At 44.2% G+C, this 18,812-nt stretch overlaps 1 protein-coding gene across 2 annotated transcripts in view; it reads right to left on the minus strand.

Moving 5' to 3' along the window:
* PLCD1 (phospholipase C delta 1) overlaps positions 1-17,578 on the minus strand; it is a 48,867-nt gene extending 31,289 nt beyond the window's left edge. The window contains exon 1 of one of the 2 annotated variants that reach the window (XM_063303312.1): positions 17,354-17,578. In XM_063303312.1, coding sequence (XP_063159382.1) covers positions 17,354-17,387 — 34 coding nt within the window. In that variant the 5' untranslated portion in view covers positions 17,388-17,578. Of the gene's footprint in view, positions 1-4,759; positions 5,014-17,353 lie in introns of those variants that run through there. The other variant, XM_063303310.1, reaches the window with a different exon arrangement.
* Between the last annotated feature and the right edge of the window lie 1,234 nt (positions 17,579-18,812).

Below are 18,812 nucleotides of genomic sequence, written 5' to 3' on the forward strand. Positions count from 1 at the left end.
AGAATTAGGCTTGCAAGATTCTGTCTCAATAGCTTATCACATTAAAGTAGAGTTCTTGTGAAGTGTGTTTCCTGATCTGGTTGACCCCAAAGGGCCGACAACTGTACGATAGTTGCATCATGATGCAAATGATGCAAATTACAATTTCTGTGTGATGGCATTGTGGAACATATGACATGATTGTGGGTTCTCCTGGATCTCTATGCTGAGGACATCCCTTTTCCACAGCTTCTGCTTCTGGAACTGAGCTGTCAAAGGAGCAAGACCTCATCTTGGAACCCATCTCCATCGAGTGATCCAGAATATTATGACCAAGAGGTCAGTTCTTCCTGGAGCAGGTTCCATTCCTCAAGCCAGACTGTCATGCACCCAAGGTAACCCAAGTCACTGTTGTCTGGAAGAGACTCACCACCATGCACACAAACTTTTGGCTCAGAAACAGAAGATCTGCAAGCGGTGGAGAACTGGAAGATCAATGGGATCTAGAGAAGCTGTCTTTAAAAAAGACATCAAGTCAACCTCTTTCTGGATATTGGCTCCACCTACGTGGTAATGGTCTAACAGTAGGCAACTACTCAGCGTGCCTTGGGGCAAACAAGTTCCGTACAAGTTCCCTACATTGCAGCAACATCCGTAGCAAAACACAATGACATCAACATGCCTACGAGCTCACAATGATGTCTTCATGCAAATGCACAATTATGTACTTGTGTCACAATGATGCAAGGGTGCATTCTGCAGCATTTACATGATGGTATCATCACCACATGAGTTGTCATGTGGTCCTCCTATAGATGCCCTCAGATGTCGCCCTGTATTAGCTACATCTCCATTTGCAAAGGGGTGTCCAGAGTGGACCTCTTTAAGCAACCAGCAGAAGGTAACATCTTCAGGCTGCAGTAATTAAAACCAGACACAAGGAACTACAGAGAGCCAGCTTGGTCTAGTGGTTAAAGCAACGGGCTAGAAACCAGGAGACGGTGAGTTCTAGTCCCGCCTTAGGCACGAAAGCCGGCTGGGTGACCCTGGGCCAGTCCCTCTCTCTCAGCCCAACCCACCTCACAGGGTTGTTGTTGTGGGGAAAATAGGAGGAGGAAGGAGTATTAGGTACGTTCGCTGCCCTGAGTATAAAAAAACATTATAAAGGCGGGATAGAAAATAAATAGATCAATATATATTGTTGCCGCAGAAATACTGCTTTTATGAACTGTGTTTCACCTAGAATCCAGGCGCAAGGAACTGTGTCTGTCAAATGCTGATTAAAGAAGGCCCCCAAGGTTTTAACCGGGGATCTGCTGTGGCTACATAAATAACTGAAGTCACCCTGTGTAGTGCTGGCAAAGGATATTGGCTCAGTTCTGCTACTGTTTTACCTGCTTTGTTTCCTTTTGGATCAGGGCGTGGTGTGGATCCAACTACAGGTGGTCCTTGCTTAACGACCACAATTGAGACCAGAACTTTGGTTGCTAAGCGAAGCAGTCATTAAGCAAATCCAACCCAATTTTACGACCTTTTTTGCAGCAGTCATTAAGTGAATCACTGTGGCCGTTAAGCGAACCATGTGGTCATTAAGCAATTCACGCTGTTCCCCCTTAATTTTGCTTGCCAGAAGCCAGATGGGAAGGTTGAAAATGGCAATCACGTGACCATGGGACACTGTGACAGTCATAAATGTGAACCAGTTGCCAAGCGCCCAAATCATGATCATGTGACTGCGGGGACACAGTGACAGTCATAAGTGTGAGAACCAGTCATAAGTCGTTTTTTTCAACACTGTTGTAAGTCTGAACTGTCACTAAACAAATGGTTGTTAAGTAAGCACTACCTGCACCGCAATCTGTTAACCGTGCTTTATGGTTAAGCATGTTATGTGAAGACTGCCTCTGGTGGTTTATCCAGCCATCCATGGTTAAATCAAATCCTGGCTTAGCATGATATCTAAAGTTAGGAGCTACATCACCAGAGATAGGAAGAACCTTTCCCCTCCTCTCTTTTTGTCTTCTCCTTGCTATTTTGATTATTTCCTTTAAAGGAAGAAATCCCTTTGAGAAAGAAATGTAAGAAGAAATTCAGCAAGGCTGAATTCACACCCAAGACTACAAACTTAGTCAGTTTGCAATAGCAAAAAAGATGGCAGAAAGTGGGCACATATATCAGGCAGATGTGATTTGTTCTTAGTGTGGTGGGTGCCCAGTTGTAGCCATAAGGGGCGGGCCCGTAGGATTAAAGGTTGGAACATCATATCTCATTCGGCCCCGCCCCTCTCTGGCCCCGCCCTCCTGATATGGTGCAGATGATTGGTAGTTCGTGCTGCCTGGTGCCTTCCCTGCTAATCCCAACCAGCGGGATTGGGAGCAATCCCAACTTTTCTTGCAAGTAATAGGGAAACGATGATGATGATGATGATGTAGCTACGTCCTGGCCAGTAGCTTTTAGAGCATGTGACTTGGGAAATCAGGCCGCAAATCAGGCCAGAAATTTCTTTTGGGTTATAATCAACCACACAACAGGGAGTTAAATGTAATTTTTAAAAAGAAAAAGAAAAAAAAGGGAATATGGAAAATTTTTTGGAATTTTATGAAGTCACCTGCAAAACACCAAGTAGCTGAAGTGTAGGGAACATCTCCAGAGAATCTCCCTCCAGGAAAAAAAAACACACAGAAAAAAATTAAAACCAGAACATTCTGCGCAAAACACAAGATGGCAGAGATCGGCTTTTAATCAAGGAAAGCAATGTTGCCCACAGATTTCAAGCGGTACAAAGTTGAAACTGCCAGTTGCCCTGGCATGGGTTAAAAAGATATCAGGGCTCAATAAAAGTTAATAAAGTAGGCCTTATTAATCCAGCAAATAAAATCACAACATCTTAACATGGATTTCTAGCTAAAACATTTATCTCTTCCATACAGGCAAAGGCAGTTCCCACAGCAAAAGATCCACCTTGTTCCTCTGGATCTCCCCAGCAGATCTGCAGCCTTGTCTCAGAGGCCCCTTGGCCCATCTCAGTCCCCAGCTTGAGACTTGGATTTAAAATAAGACAGGATATCCTTGGATATTTGCAGATAAAGCTTTCCTCTGGAGCTGTGTTTCTCAACCTTAGCAACTTTAAGATAGGTGGGCTTCAACTCCCAGAATTCCGTGGGCAGCATTACTGGCTGGGGAATTCTGGGAGTTGAAGTTCATGCATGCTGGCTGAGGAATTCTGGGTGCTGAAGTCCACCTACCTTAAAGTTGCCAAGGTTGAGAAACACGGCTCCCGAGGAAGCTGATTCTGTAGCTGGCTTTGCAGCTAGGCAGAACCCAGGTTGGCATTTACCATACCAGTCAGATGTATAAACCATGGTTTATAGCAGCCAGGTGAATCCAGCCAGTTATGGTTTATTCAGTAAACCACAATTAAGCAAACCTTGGCTGAATGTGCTAGGTGCATAGAATATGGCCCTAACCGAGGATGGATCAGGATACTAGGTGCCAGACAAGCATATTTCTGATCCTTTTCAGATCGCTAAGAAACAAGGGCTTCAAGAATTAGTCCTGTTTTTTTTGGCAACAGTTGAGATTGTTTTAACTTACCATCCAGCCCGCAACATTGACATCTTGCTCTCTAGACTGCCAAACTACAGTTCCCATTATCCCCATCCATTGACCCTTGCATCTTAGGTCAATGGGAGCTCTCAAATAAAGTTGAAAAAGTCTCTTTTGGCCACTTAAGAAAAGATGCCGCCCTTCCTAGGGCTCCAATTGAGTAATGGGAGTTGTAGTAAGTTCCTTAAATAAATTCAAAAGTTCTCTCCCAAATGAAGCCAAAAAATCCCACTGTTTTTCTCCCTTAAAAAAAAAAACTAATTAAAAGTCACAGCCCCAAGATGCTTCTGGAAGTCCTGCAATTTAATACTTAGTCAATATTGTCTGATCACCAAAAGCTAAGTAGAATGAGACCTGATTAGTATTTGGATGGGAGACCACTCGGAAATCCCAAGGGCATGGGCTAGACTGGAAGTCAACGGACATACTTATTCTAGAAAAAGATAACAGCAATCCACATCCACACAACTGCCAAGGAAACTACACAGTCCATAAAATCACCACTCAGTTTGAAGACATCTTTACTTTCATCTCATCCCTTAGCCAACATGGCTTCTTATAAACTAAGACTACGCAGAGAATTTTATAGCCAAGCTTGCAAGATCTGCAGCACGGGAACATTTTTGCCTTTCTTTGTTTTTCTATATAACACCGCTAATAAGACCAGAAAACGCAAAAGCAACTAGGCAAGGCAATGGAATTCCCATTTCACTACAACCTGAATGACCCCCTCCACCACCACCACCCACAGAAAAAAGAGAAGGAAACAGATTTCTTGCCTCTTTCTCAGGCTAATATTATGCCAAAAGGTTCTCAGGGCAATCCTTTACCTCTTGGCCAACTCAGCCATAATCACAAGCACCCTTCGGATGTTGTAGGAAGTCAAACATCGCAGCCTGCTCGCAGGAATTTTATCACAGCGTTCCCATTCAGAGGACCGAGTGTCCCTCTTCGGTATTTCTGTACAACCACCACCACAAACCACAAGCACAACCATTTCCTTCAGAGATGACTGGGCCCCAAGGGCAAGAACTCAAGAAATGACCGCTCGCTTGAAAGGAAGAAAAGGATCAGCGAGATTAAAATCTAACTGAGGCTGTTTACTGAAAGGTGAACCTGAGGTTTGAAAGCCAGCCACCGCCCTGGGTCCGCTGCGGCTGGCAAGCGCCCTTACCCAGCCTTTGCCCGTTCAAAGCTGCCACTCTCTGGCTCTCCTCCACGAGCCGATTTTCCTGGGCTTTGCTGAGCTTGGACTGTTTTCTGAAGCACTGCATCGTGCTTCAGGAGAGGCACCTGGATTCCGATGCACATCAGGAACTCCCTCAAGGGCTTCCAAAAGGAGCCGGGAAGCCACCAAATCCTTTTTGTGGGAGAGACGGACGAAAACGCAGCTGGCGAAGGAGAGCGACTGAAACGGAACACGGCAGTAGAGGAGTGGAGGAGGAGGAGGGAGGAAGAGGTGAAAGAGGCTTGCCTGCAAGGCTGGGGCTCGGATGCAAATGAGACAGCACTGGTTGCGCAGGCAAGGGATGGCCGAAGTTCAAAAGCAATTAAAACTGGATTGACTTCCATGTGACACAACAGGGAAACAGAAGTCGTTGGGTGGCTTTTAGGTCTCTGTAAATCTGGGCTGTTTTCTCCCAGGATGGAAACAGAGGTGAGCCAGGATGACAACAACAATTGGCTGCATTTATTTCCCTTCTCTCCTCCTGGAGAAAAGAAGGCGTTTAGGGAGACTTTCTCTTAATTGTTGTCCCCCAGCAAAATATCCCATTTTTCTCACCACAACCTTGTCAGGCAGGCAGGCAGGACCAAGGAAGGGTGACAGAACAGGAGGAAAATTAATGCGGCTACATAAATGATGATAAAACACAACATATGACCAGAAGGGTGGGAGAGAGAAATGGCAGTCAAGAACAAAAACCTCAACATAAGGGCCAATTAGTTGCTGGGTTCTGTGGTCAATGGGGACATGGATCTGTAACTCTAGGGCAGTGTTTCTCAACCGTGGCAACTTTAAGATGGGTGGACTTCAACTCCCAGAATTCCCCAGCCAGTCATGTTGAAGTCCACCCATCTTAAAGTTGCCAAAGCTGAGAAACACTGCTTTAGAGTTACAGATCTCAACTACTACTTTACAAAATCTACCTTTCCTATTCCCCTCCTAATCTGTACCAGTGATTGCAAATTTGGGGGTGGGCGAGGTGTCATATTTAACAGGGCTGCACAGAAAACTAGACTTGCCCTACCCGCTTGAATGGGGTCTGGATTTTCCCCATTGTGGGGTGGGCTATATTTTTCTCTTCTCCATTCCTTTTGTGCATTTTTAGCTCAGCTAAGCCAATAAGCAGAATTTACCCACCTGTTTTGGGGTGCTTCCCACCCCAAAGTGGCAGGAAGCCACCCCACTGATTTTCAGCAGTTGGGGCACTAAAATTCAGTGGGTAGGGGATATGAGGGCCATAAATCTGGGTTAAGGGGCCCACGCTCCTCTCTGCCTTTAACCCCACGGGAATCCGGTGCAAAAAAAAAATCACCTTAGAATTAAACCATCTGATTGGAGAACAAGAGCTGAGTCTATAGGCTACACAAAATAACTGTTACCCCAGTTTTAATTCATTTCAATAACATAATATTGGGATGGGGTTATTTTGTTGCCCCTGTGGTTAAGCAGAGACCCTGGGTGATGTGGTGGTTAAAGGTCCTGGATTAGAAGCCAGGAGACCATGAGTTCTAGTCCTGTCTGGGGCATGAAAACCATCCAGGGGACTTTGGACCAGTCCCTCTCTCATGCTCAGCCTTGAACTGGGAAATCAAAAAGCATCTTGGAAGAAGGTTTTGGCCAAGAAAACTGCCTGGACTTGTCTGGGCAGTCACCAGGAGTCAGAATCGATAGGAAGGTCCATAGCAAGAACAACATGGTTACGTAATTAGGAGATCAATAGCACTGCCATGTTGCAAGCTGGTAGATCTGCAATTTATTTCCAAAGCCCTGAAAACCCCTTCTGTGTTTCTTTCCATACCTCCCACTTCCACATTTCACCTTGGAACACCAACAACTTAACCACAAATGAGCAAAACCAGGGTGAGCAGCATATGTTGGGCTTCTAAATGTGAACTGGGGAGCAGCAAGGGCATGCCAGGCGGGCTCTTCCGTGCATGAGACAGCAGCAGAGTGTGCAAGCAACACCCCTCCTCATTTTCCAAGTCAGCAAAGCTTCACTCATTTCCTTATTCCCATTTTTACAAAATCATAAAAGTTCAGAGACATTTGTACTGATCAGAGGTACTGTTTATATTTTGAAGAATGGGGAGGGGAGGAGAAATCTGCCATTACATTATTTGACACACACACATCCCGAACACCATCATATTCAATCAATCCATTCTGCACCAGGGAACCATCAACTGGAAATCATAAAGCAACATTGCATTGCGCCCCCGGCCCCCCTTCCCTCTTCTTGTCATTGGAGACCAGGGTTTCTCAACCAGGGTTCCGCGAGAGGTCACTAGGGGTTCCCTGGGAGATCACGATTTATTTAAAAAATTATTTCAAACGTGGGCAACTTCACATTAAAGAGGTAAGTTTCATTCTTTATTTTTAGTCTAAGAACACTGTTAATGCACATAGACAGGCCTACCCTGCCCATGAAACGGATATAATAATTTTGTAACTTCTGGCCTATATTTGAGCCTGAATGTGCAGGGTTTCCCTGAGGCCTGGAAAATATTTCAAGGGTTCCTCCAGGGTCAAAAGATTGAGAAAGGCTGCTCTAGACTTTAAAAACATTGTCAGTTTTGTATTCCAAATCTTGCACAGCGGAGCCTTTCCCCAGTTGAGGGTTCTCCGGTTGTACTCGAACGTCAGCTCCTAGGATTCCTAGCCAGCCCAGCCCAGAGTGATGGTGCCCTCAGAAATTCTAGGAATTGTGATCCTGGTCCTCCTGGAGGGCCCTCGATGAAGGGAAGGCAAGATCAACTCATCGTTGGACCATGATTCAGTCTTCGTTGGGTTACTGCATTGGCAGATGATGTGATAGACCTATGGCTTGTTTCAGTGTTCTGTCTGGTGGTGATCCATGTTGAATGATGATCACATGGTGCACTGATGTGATGAAGAAAATGCTACCTGGCCTGTCACTCATGCTAGGCTACATCCTTGAGGAAACTCTTCTTGGATGAGTAAGTTCTGTAAAATCAGTGGCTCGGCAATACGGGTGACTCACCCAGCAGTGATACTGTTTTACATTTTAGAAAGAAGTTCATCTGTGGTGTCTTGTCAATCATTTCCTCTTCTTTTTTTTTTAAACACAAGGGGTCACATTTTGCCCTAAGCCTTAAGGTTGGGTGAATCCAAGCCCTGTCTTGATTTTTGGGTCCCCAAGCTGCATGAATCCAGCCACTGGGTTTGCAAGCTACTTACAACCATGTGTGTTTAGCATGCTGCGCAAACACAGCCAATGATTTAAATCTGAAGGTGTTAGTTAAGGCCGACGACAGACTGTAGGAAGAGAAGCGTGTTAGTCTCTGGCAGCAAAAAAATTCTAGCTAACGAATGGAAATAAAGTTTAGTATATTCTTTGAAATAAGATTTCATAGTTGGATACGGTGCTACCAAGGGCTCCTGATTTATTTATTTATTTATTTGCTGTCTAAAGAGGTACTTGGCAGTGGGATTTATTGTTCCACAATTAGGTACCATGGTCCAATCAACTGCAGAGCAATCAATTGATTCCTTCAGGGGTGAAGTGCTCTTTGGATAGGAAGGAGAATTATTCCACTTCAACCTGGTGTGTGTAGATTGGGGAGGTTTCTTGGCCCCTGAAATTCTGATTTAAGGCACCTAACTATCGCGCAAAACACACTGGAACCAAGTGACGTTGCTTTTGTCTCATTCCTAGCCCAGGAGAGAGATGGGCTTAAGTCATCCTTAGCTCTACCAGGTATCCTGGCACTCCTAAGGCTTCTTGGAAAAAAATTATCTAGGCGGTTGCTAAGACTTGACATCAACTTGACGGCTCATCATTGTTGTCACCATCCATAATGCTCCTCCGCTTCCTCAAGTGGCTAAACCAGTGTTTCTCAACCTTGGCAACTTACATCTTGATGTAACCCTGGTGAATTGTTTGGTTTCAAGTGAAAGTGCTGCTGTTGGAATCCAACTGACACAGCTCCTCCCACTCCACAGAAGTTAAATGGACTGTTGGGTTCAAAGTGAAGTTGCAAGGAGATGTCGATGCTTTTCTGTATCTCCGGAATTGGTTTTCTTTGCACTGTTGTTTGAAGACTCCAACTCCAACTGGCATGTTCTACCTTGCCAATTGCACTGATGGCAAGCTGCTTCAAGCAAAGCTGCCTGCTCTTATGATCTAGGACAGTGATTCTCAACCTTGGCAACTTTAAGATGACTGGACTTCAACTCCCAGAACTCCCCAGCCAGCATGGGAATTCTGGGAGTTGAAGTCCAGGCATCTTAAAGTTGCCAAGGTTGAGAAACACTGGTCTAGCAACTTGAAGCAGAAGAGCATTATGGATGATGATAATGTGCCATCAAGCTGATATCAAGTCTTAGCAACCACCTAGATAATTTTTTTCCAAGAAGCCTTAGGAATGCCTGGCTATAAAATTGCAACTGGTGAGCTACAAACCACACCATTTGAGTCCATTCTTACCACATCTGTTAATCCTGTTTGCCGAACTGAACAAGAGTTCAGGCTAAAGAATAATTTGCAGACTAAATATTTTGCAAAGTTTTTTTCAGTTTGGATCCATCAAAATCCCTTCCAGTGATGTTATTTTCATTTTTAGGTTTTTTTTCTAAATATTTGACTTGCAGAGTATAAATACCAAGATAAATAATGTCAAATGTTGAAGGAAATAACCTAAACCAAAATGTTTAGTCTCTTTGATCTATTTATATGTAACCTGTAAAAAAAAAAAAGGGGGGGGGACAAAATCATCTAGAACAATATCATCCCAAAGCAAATATTTCAATAAAATTATTTCAGATCACTTGACGGAAAGATCTTATTTCTCTCCATGTGGAAGAACAGCCAATTCAAACTTCAGAGAACGCAGATTAACTATTGCTGCAATTTGCAAATATATTTATCTTTGCAACAGTATAATTAAGCCATCCTTATTATTATATTATATTATACTATAATACTATATTATATTATAATACTAATATAACATAATAATAATATAATATTAACATATAATACTATTTTATAATATTATAATATAGTAGTGGAAGGATAAATCTATTTGCATATTGCAACAATAGCTGATCTGCATTCTCTGCTGAAGTGACCTGCACCCCACATTCTAAATACTGTATGACTAAACATGAACAATCTCAGATATGCAGATGATGCCACTTTGATGGCTGAAAGCGAAGAGGAACTGAGGAGCCTCATGATGAAGGTGAAAGAAGAAAGTGCAAAAGCTGGCTTGCAGCTAAACCTCAAAAAAACCAAGAGTATGGCAACCAGCTTGATTGATAACTGGCAAATAGAGGGAGAAAACGTAGAGGCAGTGAAAGACTTTGTATTTCTGGGTGCGAAGATTACTGCCGATGCTGACTGCAGTCAGGAAATCAGAAGACGCTTAATCCTTGGGAGAAGAGCAATGAGAAATCTCGATAAAATACTTAAGAGCAGAGACATCACACTGACAACAAAGGTCCGCATAGGTAAAGCAATGGTGTTCCCCGTAGTGACACATGGCTGCGAGAACTGGACCATAAGGAAGGCTGAGAGAAGGAAGATCGATGCTTTTGAACTGTGGTGTGGGAGGAAAATCCTGAGAGTGCCTTGGACTGCAAGAAGATCAAACCAGTCCATCCTCCAGGAAATAAAGCCAGACTGCTCACTGGAGGGAATGACATTAAAGGCAAAACTGAAATACTTTGGCCACATAATGAGAAGACAGGACACCCTGGAGAAGATGCTGATGCTGGGGAGAGTGGAAGGCAAAAGGAAGAGGGGCCGACCAAGGGCAAGGTGGACGGATGATATTCTAGAGGTGACAGACTCGTCCCTGGGGGAGCTGGGGGTGTTGACGACCGACAGGAAGCTCTGACGTGGGCTGGTCCATGAAGTCACGAAGAGTCGGAAGCGACTGAACAAATAAACAACAACAATGTGGGATAGGAGGATAGACTCTAACAGATATACACTATGAGAATAAGCTAATCATTATTGTAGAATATGATTGACGGCCCGTGAATATCAAACCAAAGAGACAATTTCAAGTCGGGTATAATCCCATCCCAAATCACTATAGATCAGCCCTAAATTTGCCTTCACTCATGAGTCCAGGAAAAGGTAAAAGTGAGATGGGTGGCTATATAATGGAATGAATGAATAGATTAACCTCTTAGCATGCCTATGAGATACTTTTGTTCCCTGTACAGGTACTCCTCACTTAACAACAATTTGTTTAGTGATGGTTTGGACTTACAACGATGTTGAAAAAAACAACTTATGACCGGTTCTCACACTTATGTCTGTTGCAGCATCCACGTAGTCATGTGATCATAATTTGGGCACTTGGCAACTGGTTCGCATTTATGACTGTCGCAGCATCCTGTGGTCATGTGATCGCCGTTTTTGGCCTTTCTGGCTGGCTTCTGGCAAGCAAAATCAATGGGGATTTGTGTGATTTGCTTAACAACCACACTTAATAATAATCACTTAATGCCCATGGTGATTTGCTTAACAACCGCTGCAAAAAAGGTCGTAAAATCAGGTCAGATTCACTTAATGACTGATTCACTTAGCAACCAAAATTCCAGTCCGAGTTGGGGTAGTTAAGCGACGACTACCTGTAGCTACACTTGCTAGAGAGCTAGGAGGGGGAGGAACATGCCCCAAAGCAAAGCTACTGTTGGGACCAAAAAGGTGAAATTGATTTAACTTACATCTAATTCCCACTAAATTTAAAAACAGACATCGGCTGACTGTCCATGTATTTAATTATTTTCCACTTCTGCCCCGTCACAAGTTCCAATTCAGAATTATTGGGGGGGCAGCAATTTCCTTCTCCTGGCTCCAGTTCCCCCTTCTATCTATATCAGCAGCTTCCCACCAGTGGGCTTATCCTATGCAGAGTCAAGGAACAATAATTATTGGGGAAACAAATACATCATCCAAGGAAAAGTCACAATCCACAAGAGATAGGATTGATGTACATGCTTTTAGAACGATAAGCGACAGGCTCCACCTTGTGGAGTTGGCAAAGTGATCACCACACATCTTCAGGTTGCTAAGGCTGAGAAACACTGCTTTAAGCTGTGCAAATGCCGGTATAAATCTAGTGCAATCTGTTGCAAAAAATCAATGGTGTCCAAAAAAAGTGAAAATGGGTATCTGTAAGAATGTGGGTCTTCCACTATTATATGGAAGTGAGAGTTAGGTGTGTCAGGAGAAGCGTAAAGATGAAACCAGGGAAACTGGGGTCCTTAAGAAGGGTGGGTTGTAAAGTAAGAGACAGAGCCAGGAATGAAGGGATGATGAAGGAAGGTAGGGCTGAATATAAAAGAGAGTGATTAGCACAGAAGAAGTATTTTGATGTGGTTTGGCCAGACAGAGGGAATGAACAAAGATCAAACTGCAAAGATCTGAAGAGTAAATGAGCGGAAACAGCACTGTCCACAGGGGGGTCAAAAAAGTCAAGATGGGGCCACAACCATGTGATCAAAGCCTGCCCATTTTTTTACATGCATCATAACCACATGGTAGTGGCCCCATCTTGACTTTTTTGATGCATGTGAAAAAAGGGTGCAGCTTCAGCTCCTGCACTTCTGCAGTGGGGAGCAGTTCTGGAAAACTGATGCTTTTTTTAAAAAAAGGATCTCACTCTTGGGGGGCAAAAGATGCCTCCAAGTTAAGAGCGTAGTCCAGAGAGTAGGGAGGCCAGCTTATCTATTTCCAGGCACAGAGTAAACAAAGGCAAAGTGGGCTATGCCAACTATATGGGTGCGCGCGCATGCAAATTGGAACAAGGAGGGTGTTGAAAGTGGTAGGCTACATTGCATCAACATTTCACAGTGGGGTTACATCTAGGTCTGTTTATGCCCAAGGAAGCCTGCATAAAATTCCATCTCCATAACAAAATGGGGGGGGGGCAAATGAAAAGCACACTGCACATTGTATCAACCATGATTTTCTCTCCTGAAGTGAGCAGTCCGTGGAGACCTCACTGCCTCAGGGATGCTATCTAGCCAGTCCAGTCGAGTTCCAAAAAACTAAAGTTAATGTTTTTCTAAGATTAGCTGGTCTCTGTTCAGCCTTTGGCAGGATGTGGAGGCCAAGCTGCTGCCCTTGAAGATCTGGCTCTTCCCCAGGCCCTGGGATGGGGCGTTGTTTTGGGGATGTGTTTTTATTATGAGGTCATGTTCCTTTTTCGTTTCTGTCATTTTTATCAGGCTCTGCTGACCCCTGGGGGCGGGAGGTATCGTATGCAGCCCAGACTTGAGTTGGGCAGCTATATAAATTGGATGATGGATGGAAGGATGGACGGACAGACAGGGAGATACCTGGATGGACAGACAGACAAAGATCAGTGTTTCTCAACCTGGGCCATGCTGCCTGGGGAATTCTGGGAGTTGAAGTCCACACATCTTAAAGTTGCTCAGGTTGAGAAACACTGATATAGGCAGACTGACAAAGATGAAGAGCGAAATGGTACAAAAGTGTTACAGTCTGGCTCTTTGGCAGCTGCATAAACCAAAAGCGGTATTTTTCCACGCCGGAATCTCACAAGAGTTCTCTTTAGCAAGATTCATTGAGATGCAGGGGACCTCCAGGAGTACAAGAATTCCAACATGTGCACTACTTTATTTTATTTATTTATTCCATTTATATAGTCATCCATCTCATACACATGACTGGGCGGCTCACAAACTTAAAATACAAAAATGATACAAAAAACACACCCCAAATACAACAAAAACACATGAAAAACAATCGAAACTATTAACACCATAACAAAAAACATCATTTGCAAGAGCGCAATCCAACTTACTAACAATGTAGCCATTCAGCAGGCTCCATATCACCACTATTGGATCTCCAGGCCAGATGGCCCAGCCAAGTCTTCAGGCCCTTCCTAAAGGCCAGAAGGGTAGGTACCAATCTAAGTTACGGAGGAATGACATTCCAAAGGGTGGGTGCCACAGTAGGAAAGGCTCTCTTGCTGGGTCCCATCAGATGACATTCCTTAGTAGATGAGACCCATGATATGCCCCTCCTGCGGGATCCAATGGGATGGGTAGTTGAAACTGGGGAGAGGGGTCCCTCAAATACGCTCAAATATTTTCAAACTAGTCCTAGCATATCCCTGCATGCATTAGGAAGGGTCTCATGGCCTCCTGACGAACTAGCGAGGAGATGGGTCTCTTCACTGATAACGTAGAACTTTGCAGCTGGTTGTTTATACAACGCTCTCTGGAATCATTGAGCCTGGGAACCAGCTCTTAAATCACCAACTAAGCACCAAGAACTGGGTGGGGAAAGGCATTGGCCTCCCCTGTGGGAAGACATTGCAGGAGAGTTGAACTAGTCTACAGTAGCCAAAAATCAGGAGGAGTCTAGTAGCATATTTTTGGAATAACACGTTTTACGAAAAGGCAGAAGTTTTCATGAGCTGAAGCTCACTCAATCCGTTGCATGGAGGGGCGGTGTGGGATTTCAATTGGGATGAGGGGGCAGGGGAGGAGACAGCTTGGTTATTCAGACACAGGTCCCATGCGACAGATTACAAATACCCCATCAATTAACAATTGTAATGTGTTAAAAGCCCACTGCATTTGTTGAGACCTTCTGAGATTGCATGAAAGCTTTTGATGGATGTGGAGTTCAGCTGTCTGCCTGTCCTTCAGTGGTGCTGATGAAGTTCTTTGTTCCAGAATTTTGAGATCTATTTTTTTATATTGTTTATAATTTTGAACCTATGGGAGGCGAAAATGCTCTGCTCTCACTGTCTTTCCCTGAGCGCATGGATCCCGCTGGCCCCGCCTCCTACTGCTCATCTTGCCCTGCCCCCTATTTTAGAAAAGAAAAAAACTAATACAAACTAATAATATAAAGTAAAGAAGAAAAGAGAAAAAGAAAAAGAAAGCCAAGAGAAAGCAAAAAGTGCAAGGAAAGAAAAAAGTTAAAGAAAAATAGAGAGGAAAGAAAAGAAAGATACAAAGCAGTGGCTTCCGATAATCTTCACCGCAGTTATAAGTACAATTATATTTTAACCTCACTAAGTTACACCTTAACTCTTTTCTTTCTATAATCTATCCTCTCTAGTCATCAAAACCATAAATCACAAGTTCAGGGTTTTTTTCATCTTTATGCAAAAAGTCCATAAGGGGTTTCCAGTCACCAATAAGAAACTTGTTCTTTCTTTCTTATATAGCTATCAGCCTCCAGGATGAGGTCTGCACCTTTGTGGGTGGTTGTTCAACCAGTTCAAACCTGCCCATTCTGTGCAAAGGACGCAGCAGAGCTTTGTGGAATACACAGACCTGTACACACACAGGCACAGACTCAATCACACACACTATCTCCTTGGCACAGATGCTCTATGCTCAGATGCCTAAACAATGCTAAAAATCAATCAGTGCAATGCAATTGTTCAAATCCCAGATCAGTCATAATTCCTGATAGGTAACTCAGAAATGCTCCCTTTGGGTATTCAATTATTTCCCCAACGCAGAACTTCGAGAAGCCCCAGAACAGAGATATGCTTTCTATGAACAGTGCCTTGAAGTAACCCCCCCACCCTTCCAAAATGAGAGGGACAGAGAGAAGTGATCAAAAAGAAGGCAGCTCACTGGCACACGTCTGGCAGCCCCAGCTGAGCATCAGTATTAAGAGAGAAGATGGGTGACCTACTAAGATCACCAAAATGGGACTATCAAAGACAAATTTTAAAAAAGGATCTGGATATGAACAGCTGTAACAAGAAATCCTACATGATACCTCTTTGTAATCCTGGATTTACATAGTAGGCTGGTAAAAGCTTGGAAGACTCCTCTTGACTGCCAAAGATTGATGAAGGATCAAATCCTGCGATGCCATAGGAATGATTTAAAGCGGGGTTTCTCAACCAGGGTTCCATGAGAGGTCACTAGGGGTTCCCTGGGAGATCACGATTAATTTAAAAAATCATTTCAAATTCAGGCAACGACACATTAAAGAGGTAAGTTTCATTCATTATTTTTAGTTTAAGAACATTGTTAAAGCATCTATACAGGCCTACCCATGAAACGAATAGAATAATTTTATAACTTCTGGCCTACATTTGAACCTGAATGTGCAGGGGTTCCCTGAGGCCTGAAAAATATTTCAAGGGTTCCTCCAGGGTCAAAAGGTTGAAAAAGGCTGATTTAAAGGTTAAGATTGTAAAGAGCAAAAAGAAGGAATATAAAATTGGACCGTCTGATCAGGGATAAATTATTTGTTTGATATTTCTGGCAACTCCTAATGGACTTTTTGTTGAACCAGGAATGAAAAGATGTCAATATCTGGATTGCATATAGATAAAAGTTAGGCTATGGGGAAAAGAGTTTTTTTATTTCTGACTTTTGAAAGACAGTGAAAGAGTTTTATTTTTAAAAGAGGGTGAAAAGTTGTTATATTAGTTGATGCTCAGTGTGATGAAGGTTGGAAGCCACCTCTTTATTATTGTCTTTGTTGCTTTGTTGCTTTGTTTCTTTTTTTTCTTTTCTCTACTTTTTTCCTTCTGTTTTTCTTTTTTCTGCATCTTCTGAAATTTTCTTTTTCTTTTTTCTTCTAGTTTAGTTTGTATTAGTTTTTACTGTATTAAAAACTTCAGCAAAATTATAAAAAAGAAGAAGATGGGTGACCTATCACTTAAATCCACTTTATGTTAAGTCCCAGTGCTGTTCAGAAATTTCTTCAGAAGCTCTGGCTGGTAGTATTACTAGAAGAGGACACTGACCTCTTGATCTAGAGAGATGCCCATATTCAACACCCCATCATCTTTTTATCTTTTTCATTTCAAATAAAGTTGGTAGAGCAATTATCCCATCCCCTTGCAGAAGTGCTCTGCAGAAATGAAAACATGGGACTGAACCGCAGCTCTGCTTTGCAACACACTGAAACTCCTTAAAAAGTTAAATAAAGATAACTTAAAGATAAAAAGAGGCTCTGACTGGTAAAACAGAGGAAAGGAGGAGGGAGGGAAAGAAAGAAAGAAAAACAAAGGGGAAGGGAAGGGAAGGGAAGGGAAGGGAAGGGAAGGGAAGGGAAGGGAAGGGAGAAAGAAAGAAAGAAAGAAAGAAAGAAAGAAAGAAAGAAAGAAAGAAAGAAAGAAAGAAAGAAAGAAAGAAAGGGGATGGAGAAGGAGGAGGAGGAGAAGGAGAAAAAGAGGGAGGGAAGGAAGGAAAAGAAAGAAGGAAAGAAAGGGAGGGACGGAGGGACGGACAGACGGAAGGAAAGAAAAGAAAGAAGGAAAGAAAGGGAGGGAGGGAAGGAGAGAAAGAGAGAGAGAGAGAAGGAAACTGGATTTGGTATCTGGAAAACGACAGCATAGAAGCGGATCCCCCCGGCCCCACTGCAGTATGCCCAGAGCCTCCCGAATACTGCCCCCGTAACCAGCTGCCCCGCGGCGTGAGGACGCGCGACCGGCCACCCACCCACCCTCTCCTCCCTCCCGATCCGGGCAGCCCTGAGAGCGCCGAGCCGGGCCTCGCTTCGCCCGAAGGCGCCCGCGGCCCCGCCCGGGCCCCTAAGTCCCCGCTCACCCCTGCAGGCCGAGGATGGGCCGCGGAGCGCCATGGCCGGGCGGCGGGCGGGAGGAGCCCCTGCTGCGTCCCAGATGTTGAGGCGGCGCCGGCCGGGCGGCTCGGCTTTCCCCGCCGCGCCGTCCCTCGGTCGCTCCCCGGAGAAAGCCGCTGCGTAGAAGGGCTGCCTCGTCCGGGCGGCTCCGAAGTCATTGGCAGCTTTTCCCGAGCAGCGCGCCCGGGATCGGTGGGGAAAGCTGTGGGAACGGAGCCAAGGCTGGGTGCGGGTGCGGGTGTGGGTGTGGGTCTGTCCGTTGTGCTTCGGCCAAGCAGGAGGGCCGCCCTCTAACGCTGACAGCGCGAGCACATCTGGAAAGAAGCGGGAGGCAGAAAACTCGGGGCCCCCACCCGGCTGTTTTGTAACTGCGCTCCTCAAGCTGGCAAAGGTACGTCAAGATTTCGGGGCGGGCCGCAGCTGCGGGAGAGCCGCGTTCCCAAGATCCCGAGATTGCCAGCCCAGCTCCCTTCTGGGGAATCGGAAGAAAACCCAGGATTCGGCGGTTGGCTAGCCAGATGTCGTTTAATCCTCTTTTGCGACCTCAGCTCTTTCCTGATCCCATGCATTGGCCCTTGAAACAATAACAAATCGTGGCCGTATTAATATCACCAGACCTTCATAGAGACTTCTCATTCATTTTTTAAAAAAGATTCAGTGAACTTAGTTCCCTACAATGAATGGATGGAATACATTTCATGACGATTGTAAATCCCCTGCTTCTTTGCTGATATTTTATTTCAGCGCTTCTCAAACTTGGCAACTTGAAGATGTGTGGATTTCGACTCCCAGAATTCCCCAGCCAGGAACTTCCAGGGAGGAATTGAGAGTAAAGATCCCAAAAGTCTGAATTTTTCTTTGTCTCCTCCCTCCCTCCTTCTCTCTTTCTTTCATCTTCTTTTGGGAGTTACTTGTTCTCTTTCTTTCAAAAGTTTTAATAAATAAACTATAAGATTTTTTAAAAAATCACTTTCTGAAGAAACACCGCTGGGTTCCTCTATAGTAAAAGGGGGCTGCTGGTTCATTTGGACAAATGTAACTGGTCTGGTTAGTGGATGGTTCAGGGCATTATGTGAGTCCGCATAATTGAGTTAATGTAGTCAGCTGTGGTTTAGTTAGCCATGGGTGCCAACATAGCATGTTGGGTGGACACAGCTGCTCTTTGACTTTGTGATCAACAGATTAGCAACTTCCAGGGAGGAATCGAGATTAAAGGTTCCAGAAGTCTGAAATCTGCCCAAGTTTGAAGAGATGCACCATCCCCTGCTGCTTTCAGACCCAGCTGGTGAAAGAGGCTCTCTCTGCCAATTGAATTTCCAGCATGCAGTTGATAAAAATAGACAGGTATAGATGTGTATTGCCAGAAACCAAAACAAAAAAGCTATTCTAATCAGAAAGAGAAGTAAAACTTAAATGCATGCTCCA

Source organism: Candoia aspera, chromosome 4 (assembly GCF_035149785.1).
Source record: "Candoia aspera isolate rCanAsp1 chromosome 4, rCanAsp1.hap2, whole genome shotgun sequence".
NCBI lineage: Eukaryota > Metazoa > Chordata > Lepidosauria > Squamata > Boidae > Candoia > Candoia aspera.